Source organism: Falco peregrinus, chromosome 7 (genome assembly GCF_023634155.1).
Source record: "Falco peregrinus isolate bFalPer1 chromosome 7, bFalPer1.pri, whole genome shotgun sequence".
In the NCBI taxonomy this organism is placed as follows: Eukaryota; Metazoa; Chordata; class Aves; order Falconiformes; family Falconidae; genus Falco; species Falco peregrinus.
The window spans coordinates 78,360,254-78,378,327 of NC_073727.1; the positions used below are offsets into that span (position 1 = coordinate 78,360,254).

The 18,074-nt window shown below is 36.7% G+C and overlaps 1 protein-coding gene across 5 annotated transcripts in view; it reads left to right on the top strand.

The window, feature by feature from the left end:
• Positions 1-17,234, top strand: part of ADGRB3 (adhesion G protein-coupled receptor B3) — a 466,094-nt gene extending 448,860 nt beyond the window's left edge. For 3 of the 5 annotated variants that reach the window (XM_055811098.1, XM_055811096.1, XM_055811099.1), the window contains 3 exons: positions 6,995-7,030; positions 14,377-14,481; positions 16,434-17,234. In XM_055811098.1, the coding sequence (XP_055667073.1) occupies positions 6,995-7,030; positions 14,377-14,481; positions 16,434-16,622 (330 nt within the window). In that variant the 3' untranslated portion in view covers positions 16,623-17,234. Of the gene's footprint in view, positions 1-6,994; positions 7,031-14,376; positions 14,482-15,240 lie in introns of all 5 variants that reach the window. The other 2 variants (XM_055811100.1, XM_055811097.1) reach the window with 2 other exon arrangements.
• Positions 17,235-18,074: the final 840 nt, after the last annotated feature.

Sequence of the window (18,074 nt, forward strand, 5' to 3'; positions counted from 1 at the left end):
GGGAACAATCAAATACCTTATTATATATGGAATAATTTAAGTTTTCTAAAGATACTCTAAGAATGCCATAATATTTACATTTAAGTATTGCTCAGATAAGTAAAAATGTAAGGATCTGCAGATTCCTAATGTGTAAATCAGTAATTATTTTTTTTTATTAGTTGCACGTACCCATCAGTACTTATGCAATTATAAGCACAGACAGGAATATTAGTACATCACAGAGTTTCTTAGGAGGAGTAAATGAACATCTGGCTAATCTCCTGCACATCCATTATATGTGTGGATTAAAACTGGCTTTGCTACCTTGGCATCAAAGTGGCTTGGAGTGTGCTCTTTCAGTTCAAAGTGTTTTGATTTTAATGAAGAAAGCACTCTCAATACACTCTTTTGGAATGTTTTTTGGTTTGAAAATGTACACTCAGTGATGTGCTCATTAAAATGAAATTACTTTGAAGTGAAGTAGTGCATTCCCAGCCACTTAGATGCAGGGAAAGGTCAGGAGGTTTAAATGCAGAGGAAGAAGCTGATCTGTGCAATGTATCTCCAAGTAATTTATTTATTTTTATTGTGCAGAAAAAAAAAAAATGCAAAGGGGAGTGTATACCTGCTGCCTGACTATGCAAGGACACTTACATCGTTGCCTTTGTGGAAAGAGAATGATAGGTTCTTTCAAGGGAACTACAGATAATGTAATGTGAACAGAAATGAAAAACATTTGGAAGGAGTCAAAGACTTAACTATTATAAGAGGAAGGACATGGAAAGACAGGCCCTAGAAACATGTATTAAAGGGAAGAAAGAGCATCTGCTTTAAAAGAATGGGAAGAAAATTATTTCCCAAATTGTTTGCCATGTAAAGGAGTGGAATTCTTTTTCCAGTCTCCTCTCTTCTTTCTTTAATCAGTTGCTGCTCTGGGATCTTTATGTGGAGTAAGACATAAAGCTCTTAGATTGGAAGTTGATTTCATGACCAAAATAATCCTTCTGTATTCATTCATGAGAGCTCTTAATACATTCAAAGATAGTAAACTCCAGAGGTCCTTGGCCAAATTGTTGGTGGGGGACTTCAGGAAATAAATACTGTTACAGCTGAGAAAATAAAGGGGTATGTTAGAGACAGTGAAGTGTAAAGAAGAAGTAAAGGTACTGATAAAGAAGAGAGAGAAGACAGACAGACGTGCCAAAAAAAATCAAAGATAAAAAAAAGATGGCAGAAATGGAGAAGAAGCTTAAAATGAAAGTATTAGGAAGAATGAAATAAAAGTATCGGGGAAGGAACAAGGTCCAAAATAAAAATAGAACAGGAAAGGAGAGAAGAAATATGCAGTTAAAAGAGTCGATCTGGTCAATAAAGTACCAGAGCATCAGGAAGAACAAAAGCAAGATGGTGTGAAGTCATTTTGATTTATGATATGAGAAGTAAAAAAAGAGAGAGAGAACAAAAATAGAGACGAGCACCACAGCAATTTCCTCTTTATCATGTTTCCACATTGCATTTATTTTCAGGCATTCTGTATCTCAGATTTCTATTCCTCCCATTCCTCATTTCATTCTTCACTAAGCTGTGGAGGCAGCTCTTGCCAATTTTGTGACTCTCAGCAAAATGAAGTCTGGTCCTATAACAACCTTCTCTTCCCTTCATTTGAGGGAGTAGGTCTCAGATTCGTCTGACTTCAGAAATTGATGCAGTTTATTTTCAGGTTACTATACAGGAGTGGGGGTAGAATCAGGCAGAGTTGTATCTGGTAACTGAATAGGTAAAGAACCAAAATTTTAGTCAGTATTATGAAGTGTAGCATATATTTCAGTCTTTATATTATAAGCAGCTATCATAGCTATATAGGAGCCTTAAGAATCATATTTTCAGTTGTTTGCCTATTTAAGAAATGCTACATTTCCCCCCAAAGTCTTCAGAAACACAAAGCAAGTAATTTTGGTTGATTGAGTAAATACATATGCAGTTTAACCTATCAAAAAAGGGAGCAGCAAAACGGAATAATTTGCCAGAAGTTTTAAACTGAGATCACTGAAGCTATGTTTGTGCTGTGTGTTGATGTGCTAAATTTGCTAGCATATTTAAAAGATTTAAAATTCCATATTAAAGAGTTAATTCATTTTTTTCATTAAAATTTAACCTCATGTTACGAACTAATAGCCAACGTAATCTCCACTTCAGAAACTAAGGGGTTTTTTCAGTTATATACAGACAAAAGGCATTTTACATCAAAACTGTCTATCCACATTTCACTTTTATATCTCTGAGGGCCAAAAATATTTTTCCCTTAATTTTGTTCTGGGAAAAAATCCTCCCCAGGCTAAGATCTTGCATGTTAAATCTAATCTCAGAGTGAAATTATAAACTGCTGATAATAAGGCTTTATATTAATGGAAGCATGGTTTTAGCCCTCACCATAATATAGTATCTCTGGTTTTAATTATACTTTGCACAACGCAATGTATATTCAGGAGTATCTAATGTAATTAATCAGGTAGTGCTCTAATACAGACTAGAATAAGGAGAAAACCCGGCATTTGCCATTTTACAGAGATGGAGAGGGATTTTTTTAGTCATTGAGTGAGAGCAGCTCTTTCCTGGTACCGGCAGATTAGTGCATGGTGGTGTATGGAAATTATTATTCAGTATTCTATTTTTGTCCCTCAGTGAGCAGAGTTTAAAGTTGCTTGGAATTACACAGAGGAGCTATACATGATCAGCACAAAGTAAAATTGATTTTAAATAAATTACTGCTGCAAACCTCTTTTCAGAGCTTCACTTTGGTCCTGGCATGAAGAGTGGGGGGTGGATATCTTCACAAAATGGGTTTTATCAATTAAGATCAAACAGCTGTAGAAATCAGAGACAGAAAAAATCTTGTCAGGTCATCTCTTCTATCAATGCAAGAACATTTTCTGCAGTACATTTCTCTAATACATAGTCAAACTTCACTTTCAAGACTGAAGGATCTCCACTGTTTTCTTTAACAGATTATTGCATAGTTACATAAACTTTCTTTATTCCCAACACCATTTCTGAAATGTTCTTTTTTTTTTCCTTTTTTTTTTTTTCAGAATTACAACTTTTCAGATTTTTCTTGCACCAGCTTTGTTTATCAGTGTTTATATCCTTCTAGGGTTTCTCAACAATCTTCTGTGTTTGCCTTTTCCAGAGCAAACGTCTAAACAAGCTGTATCACTCTTATCCTTTCTTCTTGATCCAGTGTTATTAACTCTTTAAAAGTACCATTTGCTGCCCACCTCTGAAATTTCCCTGGTTTACAGAAATGAGTTGGCTCCTGTTAGAGCAGGGTGCCGATGCAGAACTGTCACTGGAGTTGTTCCGAAAGGGCTGTTTCCACCCTTGCCCACTTGGAGACGTGACCTTTCTTTCATAGCACTTGCAGTTGTGTATGTGTTGCAGTTCACTACTTACCCACACCCCTCATTTTTTTCAGAATTACACCAGTTAACCCTCTGCCGCTGGATAATTGCATGTGTCCTCAGTTTTTTAGGCAGTCTCTTTATTAGTTACCCTTGCAGGTCCCCAATATTTAGGGCTCTTCAGCTTGAAGAACAGATGACTAAGTAGTGACTAGGGAACGATTATTCATATTTCCTATAGTATAAAAAACAGGAGCATCAAGTGAAATGGCAAAGGGATAAACAACATAATTTCCTTTGTCATGTTATGCATATTTAAATTGTGGAATTCACTACCCCAGCACATTTTAGATGTCAAAATTAAGAATAATTATAAAACATGATTAGACTAATGGAATGATGTAAAAAATATTACTAAGCTCAACAGAGTAAGGTCCTCCCAAGGAAATTCCTGGACTGCTGAAGAACTAGGGAGGGTATTGTAGCAGAAATGTCACTTTATACTTGCCCTTCTCTCTATCATTCCTGAACCATCACTGCAGAACATGGTCAATTACAAAATACTAAAATGAAGCAAGTCATAGATATTATCCTTTACAGGTATTTGTTATTTATATCTACTAACGTTAATACTCAAGTGGATCTCGAACTAATCCTTGAAAAAAACACCAGCATCCAGTTTAATTTTTATGTCAGCTAAAATCATTTTCAGTTTTAGTGGTGGGGAACAGGATCAGCTTTTTGAAAAGGAACATACTGGTGTGACCAGTTCAGCAGCTCATTTGATGTGTGAGATTTTGTTTTTGCCCTTACTCAACTTCATTCAGCTGCTGGCTTTTGCTAATTTAAATTATACCAGATGACTCATTTCTGAAACCACTTAGGTATGTGTGGAAACCCCCATTTTTCTCAGCCTGAAGAGACATAACAAACTTCATATAAGAAAAAATGTATAAAGTGATTATTTGCATGGTTTAGGCTTGTATATCATACAAAAACTATGAGAAGAATTTAGTAAAATGACAACTTCCAGTTGGGACCAAAGGGAAACTCTTCCATCCTTATGAGATTCACAATGACTTTGTGCTTCTGCATATGTTCCCTCTCTCGGAAAATAACACTGCAGTCATTTCAAGGTAGTGATGCAGTAGCCAGAAGGACCTGATCCTGTACCTAGTGGTGTCAGTGACAATACTGTAGAATCACTTTCATGATCAGCATACTTTGTTTTTCAGAAACTCACAGAAACTTTCAGAAACCCCGATACTCTTTGGATCTTTGTGACAGTTGCGTACGTTTTGTGTTTTAGGAGACTAGATTCTGACAGCACTTGTGCAGTATTTCACCATATGCAGCCACGGAAAAGTGAAGCACAAGCACAGAGCAGATGTTTTTTTACTGCATAAATTTAAAATAGATGTGTTTGTGGTAGATTCTTATTGAGCCCTAGAAAAAATCCTAAGGTAAACCTGTAGTATGACCTGTTTGGTGTGATCGAACAGAAAAATTGCAATAGTTACGTCTTTCTGACAATAGCTGAGTTAGATATATTGCAGTCTGTTAGATATGTCTTTTTACCATCTAAACAGTGGTAGAGTTGTCTGGCTGCAAAACCTAATAACCCAGTTACACCAGGAATATTTTCACTGTGCTCAAGCAGACTTAAGGCAAAATACGAAAGCTCCAATTTTATACATCACAGTATCCAGCAAACTACACATTTCTTAGTAAATTTTCCTTCTCAGTCAGGCTGTTCAATGACATCAGATTTATTACTGAACTGTAGCTTAAAAATAGCTTTTTCAAGCATTTTTCAAAGCTAGTCCTGTAAACTTCACCTCATTATCTGCTGTACATATTTCTTCTTTTGTAACCACTGAGCCTCTACAGTGGTAGATATGCTCTAATTGTACCTTAAAAATAGATCCCTCGTTAAAAATATGTAGATTTCTTCAGGTGCTGATTTACTGTGTAACGATGAAGGCCTATGTCAAAGGTACACTTGTACCGTGGCCCTCATAATATGAGTGAGAAGTAAGAATTTGCTTTTAAGAATTTGGGCATTACATCCTCATATTTTTCTTACCTCTTGTTGTTTCCATGTTTTCATGATACTTATTTTTGCAGAATTGTTTATTTTTAAATACTCTGTTTAAAGTGTGCTACATTAAGCCAAGCCTTGCTGATGAAAGATAGCTTCTCCAAAGCTTGTTGTTGGTTGTTTTAATTGTATTATAACCTGTTCTTTTATACTGCCTCCCAGCTCTTTAGGCACCAATGTGTTGACAATACTACAGTGACAGTCTTCATATTATTGTGGATTGGAGCATCAAAATTTTACTACAAAACCATAAGCATGTCAGAAAGTGGTATTATCAAGAGCTCAGACACCAAACATTTTCCGCTTTCTACACCTAAAAGACTTGTAAAATTATTTCTTTCAATTGCAAGAAAACAAAATAGCTTACTGAAACCTGCATGTTTGTTAAACCAAATAAAATCAGTGCCTAATGAAGTCAGTAACATTATTCATCCTGACTTAACAAGTTTGATCTGTATCTCGCTGCAGAAATCAGGTGCAATTTGAAAAGGTTCCTTCACCATGACTTAAAGCCATCTTTTCCTACCACAAAAAACAGTTAAATTGTAGCAGCAAGCCTTTTCTTTTTGGGGGGTAATTTTCCCTTCCTTTTACTCTCCTTTTTGAAGAGGAATGTCTTTCTTCCCGTTCACATGTTCTTTGCACTCTTTTCAGCTCTTGCAACCTCGCTTCTTCTTTCTACACCTCTTTAGTCTATTACAAGCCGTTCAATTGCCAACCTTAGGAGAAAAAAAAAAGATATTTTAATCTCTTCTTTATAATATCTCCACTTCTTTCTGATATAATTTGACTTTATAATCAGTTTCTTTTAGAATCTGTAAAAAAATCTGTGCTAAATTATTTGTGATATGTCTAAGCAATCATATTCTGTTGCATTGTATACAAGTGATTACTTCGCTAGTAAATCATTCTTGCTTTATATCAGACGCTTTGAATCAGATTTTTCATAAGTGTAAAACAAAATCATTGCTTTCTTCATCCAGATTGTCATTGCAAACAAACAAGCTGAAGCTATGGAAAGCATAGATGGCTTCGGCTTGATTTTGCTACCAATTATTCCATTAAAATCAATGGAGTTGTACCAATGTAAGCCTGATGTAAGAAAGAATCAATTTCTACCTATAAAAGTCTAAATCATAGATATGTATAGATATCTGTGTAAAGAAGCTCTAAGTATTATGATAATTGACAAATACTGCAGAAAGTATAGAAACAGATTTATTTTATACACCAACAGGTTCAATTGCATGCAAATAACATGCACATTATGCATCCCGGTGAAATGCAGTGTGGTTTATTTCAGATAAAAGAATATGATACTGGTCTAATAAACTGTATGCAAAGTCATGCATATAATCTTAAATTATCAAGATAAAATCTACAACCTCTTACAGAATACCTAATATATATCTGACAGGAAAAAAGAATGTTATTTAGACTCATTAGCATGATTTGGTGAATAGTCCCCTTGTTAATGCAACCTCTTTTTTCTTTCTTTTTTACTGCTTAATAGAGAAGAAAATCACGTTATTCGGACCTTGACTTTGAAGTAAGTTTTACTGAATTATTCCTGATCATTGAAAGTATTTTCCTAAAAGTAAATGTGGAGTGTCCATTTTAGCAGATTTTAGTTTTCCAACATAGTAGATGTCATAGGGTTGTTCAATTGATACTGTACAGAACATGATGAGCAATTCATTAGAACTACTTTGGTGCAACTTGTTTGTAAAATATTCTGAAATCAAGCTATCATATTGCAATATTAACAATCATGGTTTCAGTTTTTAAATTCTCTGCCTCTTCATTTTCATCTGGGATTTTTTAATTTATTTTCTTTTCTTTTATTTTCCCTGGCTATCTATTGAAAAAGTGTGACACTTGTAGGACAGGCCACATCATTGCAGAAAGTTGCTTTGTTCAAGAGATTCTCAATCATTTGTTCTATCTCTCTTTCTTCAATTCTAATTTACTAGCATATGAGTTTCACATCCAAATAGTGATTATGAATGTGTCAAGTTTGAAACAATGAAGTGCTGCAGTTGTCAAAGCTTATGAATCACATACTGTATAAAAAATCAAGTTCATGTAAGGTGCTTTAGGTTGGATATCCACAATTTCAGACTTAGACCCTGTTGAGTGAGAAAGTTTGGTGGTGTTAGTTAATGACCATTTTGTTCTATCACAGTCAGTATAATTAAATCTCTTAGAGTTCTGTTTATTCGAGGATTTTTTTCTTTCTACCAGAAGCAATACAGCAGTTAGTTTTCAAGGGGATGTTAACCATTTATGGATTGGGGTTTTTTGCATTGGTTGTCTGTTTATGCATATTAATAGTTTGATATAATTCATTATGTGTGTCTCCAGACAAGTTGAACAATCATTTGCACGGAACCTACAGATCTTGGGCTAAACTTTGACATCGAGTGATCAGTATATATCAACCATGACATAAAAAGCTTTTGTTTGCACAGGCAAACAGACAGGGTAATTTTTAATTGCTATTATTATTATTTGGGCTATAAGCACAAAACAGGCACTTTCAGATTTCAGCTTCTAGTTCATAGTAAAAAAAGAGGCAGAACTTGCAAAATGCAGCCATAGCAGTGGTCATAGAAGCCTTGCAATGATAGAAGGGTTTGCTTTGGTGACGTGTTTGCTGAAATACTGACCTTCCGTGTCTGATTGTGATTTCTTGGTAGTTAGTTTAGCATCATGCCTTAATCTCTTATGTCATTTCTGCCCAGAGACTATAGTTACTTTAAGTCATCATGTAACATAATGCACTAAAAATTCACACAGTAATTTTAAGGAAAATAAAATGAAAAATTACCCTAAATATGCTTTAGGATAAATGTGTAGAAAGGAAGAAGGAAAACAGGAATCAACAGCAAAATTCTGATGAGCAAGCAATTCTAAAATCAAATTCAAGAAATATGAACAGAAGTTTTATAATTATAGTGAAAAAAGTATTCTGAATTTTACTCTATTGAAAGGTAGGAATATCATGCCATCCACGATGAGAACGTTCTCTTTAGTATCTGTGGCAACAGATGCTGAAACATTCTTCCTATCGCTCAGGAGAGCATAATTCAACACCAAACAAACACCAGCAATGTGGTGCACATCCTGCTCTCAAGGATGAGGCTGCCCATTCCATATTTTCTTTTGACTCACATAGTTTATTTAAGATGCTTACACATTTTTCTTTTTTTGCTTGCAGCATTGTAGCTCCATAGCCTAATGGTTTTAGAAGTATGATTATAATGCAGGAAAATATAGTTGTTCATAAAAAGGGAAAGATGGGGCCATTGGGAGTGACTGCTGAGGAAGTGAGAATGGCAACGATATTGTGCCAGTTGCTGCTGTGCTTTAGAAATACTGACTCAAGACTAACCCCATCTCACCTCCCTGTTTTACGGGTCCTCTGATTAAGCCTGTGGGATTTCCTGTGTTCTTACACATAGCATGGCTGGTCGGCTGAGGTAAAGCAAAATAAAAGAAGCCATAAAATGTTCACATAGCCACCCAGATTCCTTTGCTCAGCAAGGCATCCTGATGAAGGGAGTTGAGAAAGTGTTGTGTGGCCAAAACACTGATATTCTGATACCTCAACACAGCTTAACTGCAAAATAGAATAAAGCCTGGAGGTGAAGTCAGGTGAGAGTGATTGGCCATACTACTTAAATGTTTTAACACTTTCTTTGCTTTGTCTGTGCCAGCTGGCACTCTCTGAGACAACGTCCTTCCACAGTTTGAGGATAACAAACACTATGGATATGGTTCTGAGGATAAGAAATGCTAAATACACGGTATGGATAAGACTGTCAAGCTTGGCTCCCTCCATCCTTTTCCTTTTAACAGTCTCCCAGCAGTCACTACACTCTCAGGCTCTCACACGTATCTCTCTATATCCATACAAGACAAACCCTCAGGCTATGCCTATCTTACCAAATTAAACATTTAGGGGATTATTCATGGGTAACAAAATGCCAGTTTTTATATGGATGAATTTTTAGAATGATCTTTGCTGTTTTATTCTGGACCACCCTTGTCTCTCCAAACACTTTCCAAAATGTCTTTAGGGAACCGGCGCAATGTAGGTACCATTCACAGCAAGCAATCTGGTTGTAGACTTCTTATTTTGGGAACTAAGAGAATTTAGTAGCACTCATAGAGAACATTCCATTCTAGATGGTGCCAGAGAATGGTTTTGGACATGTTTGACCTAACTGCTGTCAAGCCAAAGTTCCATAGTTAAAAAAAACAAACAACCAAAAAACAAACAACCAAACACCAAACCAGAGACTGTGCTAGTAGGCTGCAGTGCAACACTCACCTTAATATTGACAATTTGAAGTAAAAACAAAGAAACACAAGACAAGACAAGCAATTTTTTTTCCAAGGGTCACAGATGAAACTCAAAGACAGCTGCTGCGTAGCGTGAACGCAAGCAGACTATGACTGTACTCACCATAAAATACTCTGTCCCTGTTATCATCAATATATGTAGAAATACAAGTGTACTTTTAAGAGTCTTCGCAATGGGCTGTAAATAATAACAGTCCTCTGACTGTGTTGGGTAGTGTTATATATATCTATATATACATACAGATATATATATGCCTCCAGTTGAAGGAAAGGGAAAGAGAAAAGGATGACATCTAAACTGACCAGCCCTTATCATAGATCTTAAGCTGGTTAGAGAGGAGGATCTCAAAAACTGGGCTACCTGTGTCTTCTTTTCACTTTTTAAATAGTTTACCATTACATTCTTAAATTATCCCTTTATGTAGAAAAAAGGAGACAAACCGTAACATGCTGGGTTAGTCTGTAGGCAGAAAATATTTCTGCTACATAACATACTGTCCACTATTAGATTTTGCAAAACACTGACTAATGCAGTCAAACTTTGGAGTTTGTTAAAATTGTCAACATGCTTTACGGCTCTTTTCTTGCTGTTACCAAGGATTAATTTAGGCTCATTCATGCAGTCTGGTATCCATATAGGTCTGGGCATTTTGGATCCAAGCTGCTGCTGGCTGTGGTAACCCCAGCTAAGTGCCCTCCACCCCCAGTTATTATGTTCTGTTTTTCCCTAAAGCTGGACAGGTAGCTTTTTAATGAAGGTTCAGCACTAATAGTTAGCTGTCAGATCAAATAAAATTCATTCTAATTATGTTGAACAGAAATACAGATGCTCTGGAAATTCCCAAGAGGACTTTATAATAGGTGTGCACTGACACTTACAAAAACATACCGGAGAGTTAAACAGTATTGACATGCATTTTAGGATTCAAGATCACAGTTACCTTTAAATTCTATGAGAGGGTCTGACTCCTGGATTTCCCCAGCCATCCAACCCACTCTCCCCTTTCTATAAGGGATTCATTGGATCTGCTCTGGTGATAACATTTATGCCAAATAATTCAGAAAAGTGTCTCATTACCTTGCTCGCCAGGATTCAGGTCATCTCTGGCTCTTCTTGTGCTCCACCCACGAGGGAGAGCAAGGGTACACAGGACCAGTGTGAATACCAGAATGTTGTCTTTTCTTTCCACAGTGCAGTAGACTCTTACCAGCAATAATGCTAAATTGATCAATAATTGCTGGAGCTGTATTCTTTCAGAATTTCATGTTCAATAGCTATTCATTATAACACTGCAAACTCACACAGAAGTTTAAAATAATCCTTTTACTAACCTGAAGGCACCTCTTGAAGAAAAAGGTGAAAAAAAATATGCCTGCAGGGAAAGATCCTTTCCCATTCCTAAATCTGGCAACTGATCACACCTATAACATCTTGAAAACACAGCATGTTTCCATTATAGGGCTGGGAAGGCATTCCCCCATCTGTTCTTTTCACTTAGCTGTTTCATACAGTACTTGAGAGAGAACATTTTTACCTGTGACAACACCGAAAATCTCCAGGGCAAACTGAATTACATCATTATTATTATTATTGTTATTGTTATCATCATTAATGCTATTCATAAGATTGACCACAAATCTTCATGAGAATATTCGTGCTTGAGCTAGAGTCCAGCTAAAACCCTGTCATAAATTAAAAAGGGAGCAGGATACAGAGTTATGTTTGAAGTCCTTCCCATGTTGATGATAGCCATCCACACTCTGAATCCTCTTCTGAGAGCAGATGCTCATCAGAGTGAAGCTTAGTCTTTTCAAAACACACACTTGATATTACTTGTGAGTAGAGGTAGAAATGTGGAAAGGGTGTAAGTGCAGTTTGACCACTTCTAGGTTGTAGGGCATAAGAGTTAAAGACCACAAGATGTGTGTCTGTAGCCTGGTCGCCAATTCAGGTTCTTCTGGGGGGATGCAGCATTAATGGGCAAATCCCCAGCCGCAGCTAAAGAAAGTGTGTTGTCAAAGGGAAGCATGAGAAGCCTTTTGCCATCCTGTTGAGGTCCTGATGCTGCAACAACCATCCTAGTATATATCGGTCAAGATCTCCAGCTCTGTATTCGTAAAGCTTATATATCTGTAAGATAGATAAGGCTATGTTTTCAACATTGCCCGTTTAATAGAGAAAACAGATTAAACTCCCACAAATACTTTGTGTGTTACTTTCTCATAAAGGAGAAAGAGTTATGCAACAGAGCATAGTTTTTCTAGGAAGGAGACAAGATGGTGTTTTCTAACAGGGAATTTAAAAGAACTCTAGAAAAGTTTTTCTTTTCTTCCCCCCAAAAAGTTGGAAATTTAAGTTATTGCACCTTCCATTAAGACCATTCTGTATAAGCATTGGGGAGGAGCAGGTGTCACTGGGTAGGAACTATGGAATGGAAGCCAGGAAAACACAAAGCAACCAAAAGGTCCATAGGTACATATGCATACCAGTCATTCTGCTATTAAGAATAATATGTAAAGCCTTTTTTTCTGGCAGACTTCCCAATGCAAGTGTTTAATTTCTCCTCCCACCTGCTTCTCCTCAGGAACAATGTAATGAACTAAGACATTTGAATTATTCATATTTGCTATTTAACGAATTATTGGGTACATGATTCAGAAAAATATCAGAAAGTAACATTCGCTCTATTTCCTAGCCTCCTATTAAAATTTTTCCAACTGGAGATACTTGTTTCACAGTCATATGTTATTTCCTGATTTTAGAGCCAGTATTTTAAACCACCAAATTTGTTTTATCCTGTGAGCATGTCTCCTTATTTCAGCCAGTAATAGTCTTTAAGACAGAACCTTACTTTTTTAAATTCTATGTATATCAGATTTGCTACATATTCCTGTCTACCGTAACAGCAGTAGCTTAAAAGAATCCATAGGAAGTCAATTAAGTGAAACTGCCCCCATAAATTTAGATCACCTATCTCTAGTTAAATTACGTTTTGCAAGGAGTTCCTCACCAAATCCTGCAAAATTGTTTCCCTATTCACCCCACAACTCATGTTACATTAATAGGTCTTTAATTGCTTGCTGTATCTCATGTCTCTTTTGTGAATAATGTTGCCAATTTCCTGTTCTCAGAAGTGAAACAAGTTCTCATGGTACGATGTAGCTATAGTGAGGATAATATGCTTATTACAACATAGCGGTAGAAATGCATGGCCAAGAAAGCAGCCACATTTCATGAGATTTATAATCACAGAAGGCAAATGAAAGATAAAAGTTAAAACTGGCATTGGTAAAGTGTTATTTGAGGGTCAGGCACTGCTACTCGATTTTAAAAGGTACTCATCCAAACTTGGCAGAAGGATTACTTGCTGGGAAGGGTCACACTCCGGCACTGCGTATGTAAGTTCGCAGGGTTTGTCAGGTACAACACCAGGGAAAATCAGGTTTGACGATTAGTGAACATGCATAGAGGCTGGTGTCCTGCACCTTTCCTATCAACACGATTGGCTGCTGCCCTGGCTGTTACTCAAGTTCAAGCAGTTATGAAAGCTTAGGAAAAGCCAAGCTGAGCCCATCTGCTGTTGAACTGAGGCGAAGCTTCCTCCATCCCTCCTGTTCCCTGTCCTCAGGCCATATAACCATGAATTTGGTTAAACAGTAAGAGCCTTCAGCTTTGCTCCAGAGGTCAGTCTGAGTCCATAGCTGAGAGTGAACTTTTGTTCAGAAATAACTCAGATGTTGGGCTTGATGGCCCAGGCTTGAGAACAGGCTTCACTCTCCATGTACTGCCAAGGCAGATACATGGCTGAGCACTGCTCCAGCTGTGGGGGCTTGTTTGGCATCCCCGCCTCTTGCACAGGAATGCCGTACAATTATTTTGTGTGGAAAAGTACCCTGTGCATGGGCTAGAGGGAGGGTGGGTTCCAACTGCCCAGTCCACGAAATAAGGAAGCAAGTAAAATTGAAAAAATGTGCCTACTTTTGTTAATATGAACACTATTTCAACTGCATTTTATAATGATCTGAATGACAAAAAGATTTGTAATTAGAAAGTCATCACATTTGGGGCTTTTCCATTTTGGGCCAAGATTTCTGAGTTCAGTGTTCTCATAAAAATGATTCCAGTAGGGACTATTATAAACTGCTGTTGCTTTCCTATAGAAATTAAAATATTATCATCTGTGCTGAAAACAGAAATTCTAGAAAATATTCCTAATGTGCAAGAGAAGTATCCTTCTAGGAAACTGCCATCACTTTCAAAATACTTCTAGGCTAGCACAAAACCAGTGTCCCTTAATTTCAGCAACTCAATAAATGTGGGGTAAAAACAGTCTCTTGTACACAGGAAGAACATTAAACAGAGCAGAAAGAAGGCTCAGTGCAATTTCACTTCTGTTGGTTGAGTCTATAGGGAAAAGATGGCCCTGCCAAATTCAATTTACTTTATTATGTTGGAGAAAATAATGCTTCTCTTAAAAAAAGCCTAGATTCAATTATAAATATAAGCAATTATGTTCCATTTTGCAGAAGGTCATGCATACAAGAAAGAGGCACATGGAATTGTTTCAAGAGTTAAATCAGAAATTTCAGACACTGGACAGATTTCGGGATGTACCAAAATCAGGCAGTATGGTAAGTTTTCCTTCTTAGATATTTAAAATATGATGGGTCCTTAACAACAAGAGTGAAACAAGAGTCTTTTGAATTCAGTGTATTTCCCAAGAAGACCTCTCTCTGTGCTACCTCTAGATAGCCTCAGAAATTAGAACAACAGATATTTTCAGTAATCCAACCTATTAAGAGATTCATTAGTTTTTACAACTAGACCATAACTAACTCACTGACATTACAGATGACAAGTAATTGAACTTCAGGGAGTACATTTCAAATCTGTGTGTGCCTACCAAGTCCAAGGGACTTCACGTAGAGAAAGCAGCTTACTGATATAGTCTGGCCAATAGGGCTTTTCCTCTAGCTAGGCAAGCAGATATAAAATTAGTTACTACAAACAAGTCCAGCTAAATTCACCTATATGTGAGATGGTCCAGAAAGTGCACAGGTTCTCTTTAATGCCATGTCTTTTCCATAATAGGTTTATAAATATTTACCATGGGAAAAGCAAAAATTAAATCATCCTGAATTGACTCCGCTATCATCATAATTCAAATCTATACACACACACTCATACGCACATGCATAACACCCTGACTATATCTGATAATGAGAGCAAGGAAATAGTTGATTCTACCTAATTAAAATGCCTAATTTAGTGTGACATATTTGTTAGCAGTAATATTATGATTAGTAACAATTTTTATATAATCTTATAATATAAAAAATGTATATTAAATGGAACTGAGCTAGAATCATTGTATTCTATAACTTTTTCAGAAGAGCTACTCTCAGACATGAAGAGGTATTAAGCAGATGCGAGGCCAATGGATTTACATCACATCATCCTAATCCATCAGAAATTTGGCCCTGGCCCTGATTCTTTGATGAACCTTTAGCTGTGATATGTGTTATTTTGCACCCAGTTCTTGCTCACTCCCCCTTCTGAGATTTCCTGACATGTAAAGTCTGTGTTTGCCTCCCTATTTGAGATTTGCTCTCCACATAAAGCTTAAATTAATTCAAAATCTCAAAGGGAATCTCAGTGGACGAGTTGCGTTTACTCTGTTTTGCATCGGCACTGTGTTTTTGAAAAGTCTGCTAATAAAAGCTGCCTAGAGGAATGGCGTATCTGTAAGATAGTCAGAGAGTGATCCAGGTACCTAAATATAGGCATCTTAGGCTATTTTAGACAGCCCCAGGTGTCTTAGTCTAGAGCATGGTACAAGCAGTGGTGACGCAGGACTCAAAGGAGACCTGCACCTCTCATGAAGGCTGATAGGAGATCAGGCAGAAAATCCAAAAGTATCTAAAATGTTGCAAAAATGTGAAGTTTTGGCAACCGAGTCCCATACAACATGTTACAGCACAAACCATGAATTAAATCAGTCTTAGTCCCTATTGCCTTCTACCCTAGAAAACTTGGCATTAAAAAAAAAAAAAAATCGGTAGTAAATAAGCAGCTTTCAGCCTGTTAATCCTAATATACATGAGCTCATCAGCCTGTAAAGCAAGATGGGCTCTCACAGCACTTTCAAGGACTAGGTTTCTGTGGTTCTGTCATGCACTTGCCCCAGTTTAAAATCTGACTGGCAATCCCTGTTTCAAACCACTCCATATTTCAGGCAGCAAGCTCTTCTCAATTACCTTCCCTTCTTTTCTCCCACCTTTCTACACAACCACTATTAAAAAGATGGCTATTGGTACTGGATCACTTGGCCATTCCTCATGTACGTTGGTTCTTGTGAAAGAAAGGGCTTAGCTGGCGGCTCAGGTGAGGAGCCTGCCAAAGTGTTGATTGTTCACAGAGAAAGAGTCACAACAGCGCTGAACACCTGCCAGCCTGGCTCCCTGCAAAGCCATCTCCCCTCTCTGGCTTCTGTGTCTCATGAGAGCACGTCAGCAATCAGCCTTACAAACTGAAAAGACATTATTTCATCCTTGGGTTTAATTCTTCTTTCTTTGGTCTTCAGGAGAACTCAGCACCGAGCAAGGCTCCATGGGACAGTTTCAAAACCTCCGGTGACTACCAACACTATACAACAATAAATGTATTAGACACAGAGGCAAAAGATGCTTTAGAACTCAGACCAGCAGAATGGGAGAAGTGTCTGAACTTGCCTTTAGATGTGCAAGAAGGTGACTTTCAAACAGAAGTTTAACAAAAACAAACTGAACAAAACAAAAACTAATTAATTGCACTGACAATAAAGAGACTTTGGGAATCCTGACGCTCCTGTCTGAACATTGTGACTACTTTATGTCAGGCTCTTCCTGTGCCAAATGTCAGTGGTTTTTTTCGTACAGTATATTCCCACTAGTGCGGCTAGTGGAGAACCAGGTGTACAATTCTTACCATCGTGTGTTGTAAGTACCCGTGGAATGGATTTGTAAGGTAATCTTTATAGATAAACCTCAAGCAACAATTCATGTTGTAACAGCTTCATTTGGTTTAGTTTTCAAAAAACTTCACCATGAAGCACAATGTATATATTTATGCAGTTTTTAAAGTTTATAACAGTCTGTTTGGCCATTACTACACTTTTTACTTTATAATATAAAAGCAAAGTTTTTGTCATTAAATGAATGTCTGTTGAGCTACATTCTTCATTGCTTTAAATGCAATAAAGTAATAATCTCACTTTTATATGAATAATATATTTCACATCTTTATTATTGCAGTTTTCTCTGGAAAGCTCAGAGTAGCTTTCTCTGCTGCAGCTGTGTATAAAATATTTAAAATGTTGTATGGTGTAAATAAACCTTTGTCTACATATCAGTTTCTTAGTGCATTTTATTCTGTATTTGTTTATCTTAAATTTGCATATTTATAAAGTTTTCTTTAAAAACACATATTGCATATGTATTTGGAGTTTTAATAGTACATTGTTCTAGCTCCTGCAAGGAGATTCTAAAGCATATTAGTAGGTTTCTATAGCCACTCTGCATTTTCTTAGGTGCTCTTTTGTGACAATGTGCCACATAAATTGGACTTGTGAGAATACTATTACAATTGTTTTGTTGTAGAAGAATATTTGTCTTGTTGCAGAAAGACAAATAACAGAAAATAAGTTCTGATGAACAACACCCAAAGAAAATGCTAATTTAGAACCATTACGTCTTGTTGCTGTATAACAACAAGAAAGACTTTAAAGATAAAAAAATCTGAAGTATTTTAGAAAAAAATATCAGTGTGTTTCATATTATAAATCAAAAGCAGAGCATGATTTATGTTGAAAATACAGTAAAACAGTTAACTGTAAAACTAAAAACAGTTAAATTAAAGACCAAATCTCCCTTTCCATGCTTAGAACCAAAAGTACATCTTAAAATCTTTACTCATCTACAACATAACTGTGTAGGGCAGGTATGGGAAGATATTGCAAATCTTCAGGTGCTGGTGCTGTATTCCTAAAAAAAAGTTTCCAAACCTGTTTTGGTTCCTGCTGGATGGAATTGAATATGCTGAAGAGTAATAGATGGAGAGCTCTCAGAAAGGAAGAAAACATGACCACCAATCTCCTTGGGCAGAAAATATACTAGAATAAAGGCTTGTCAGCAAGAACTTAACCCAGACCATTGGCAGAAGGAGATCATCATCCATCTGTTGGGAG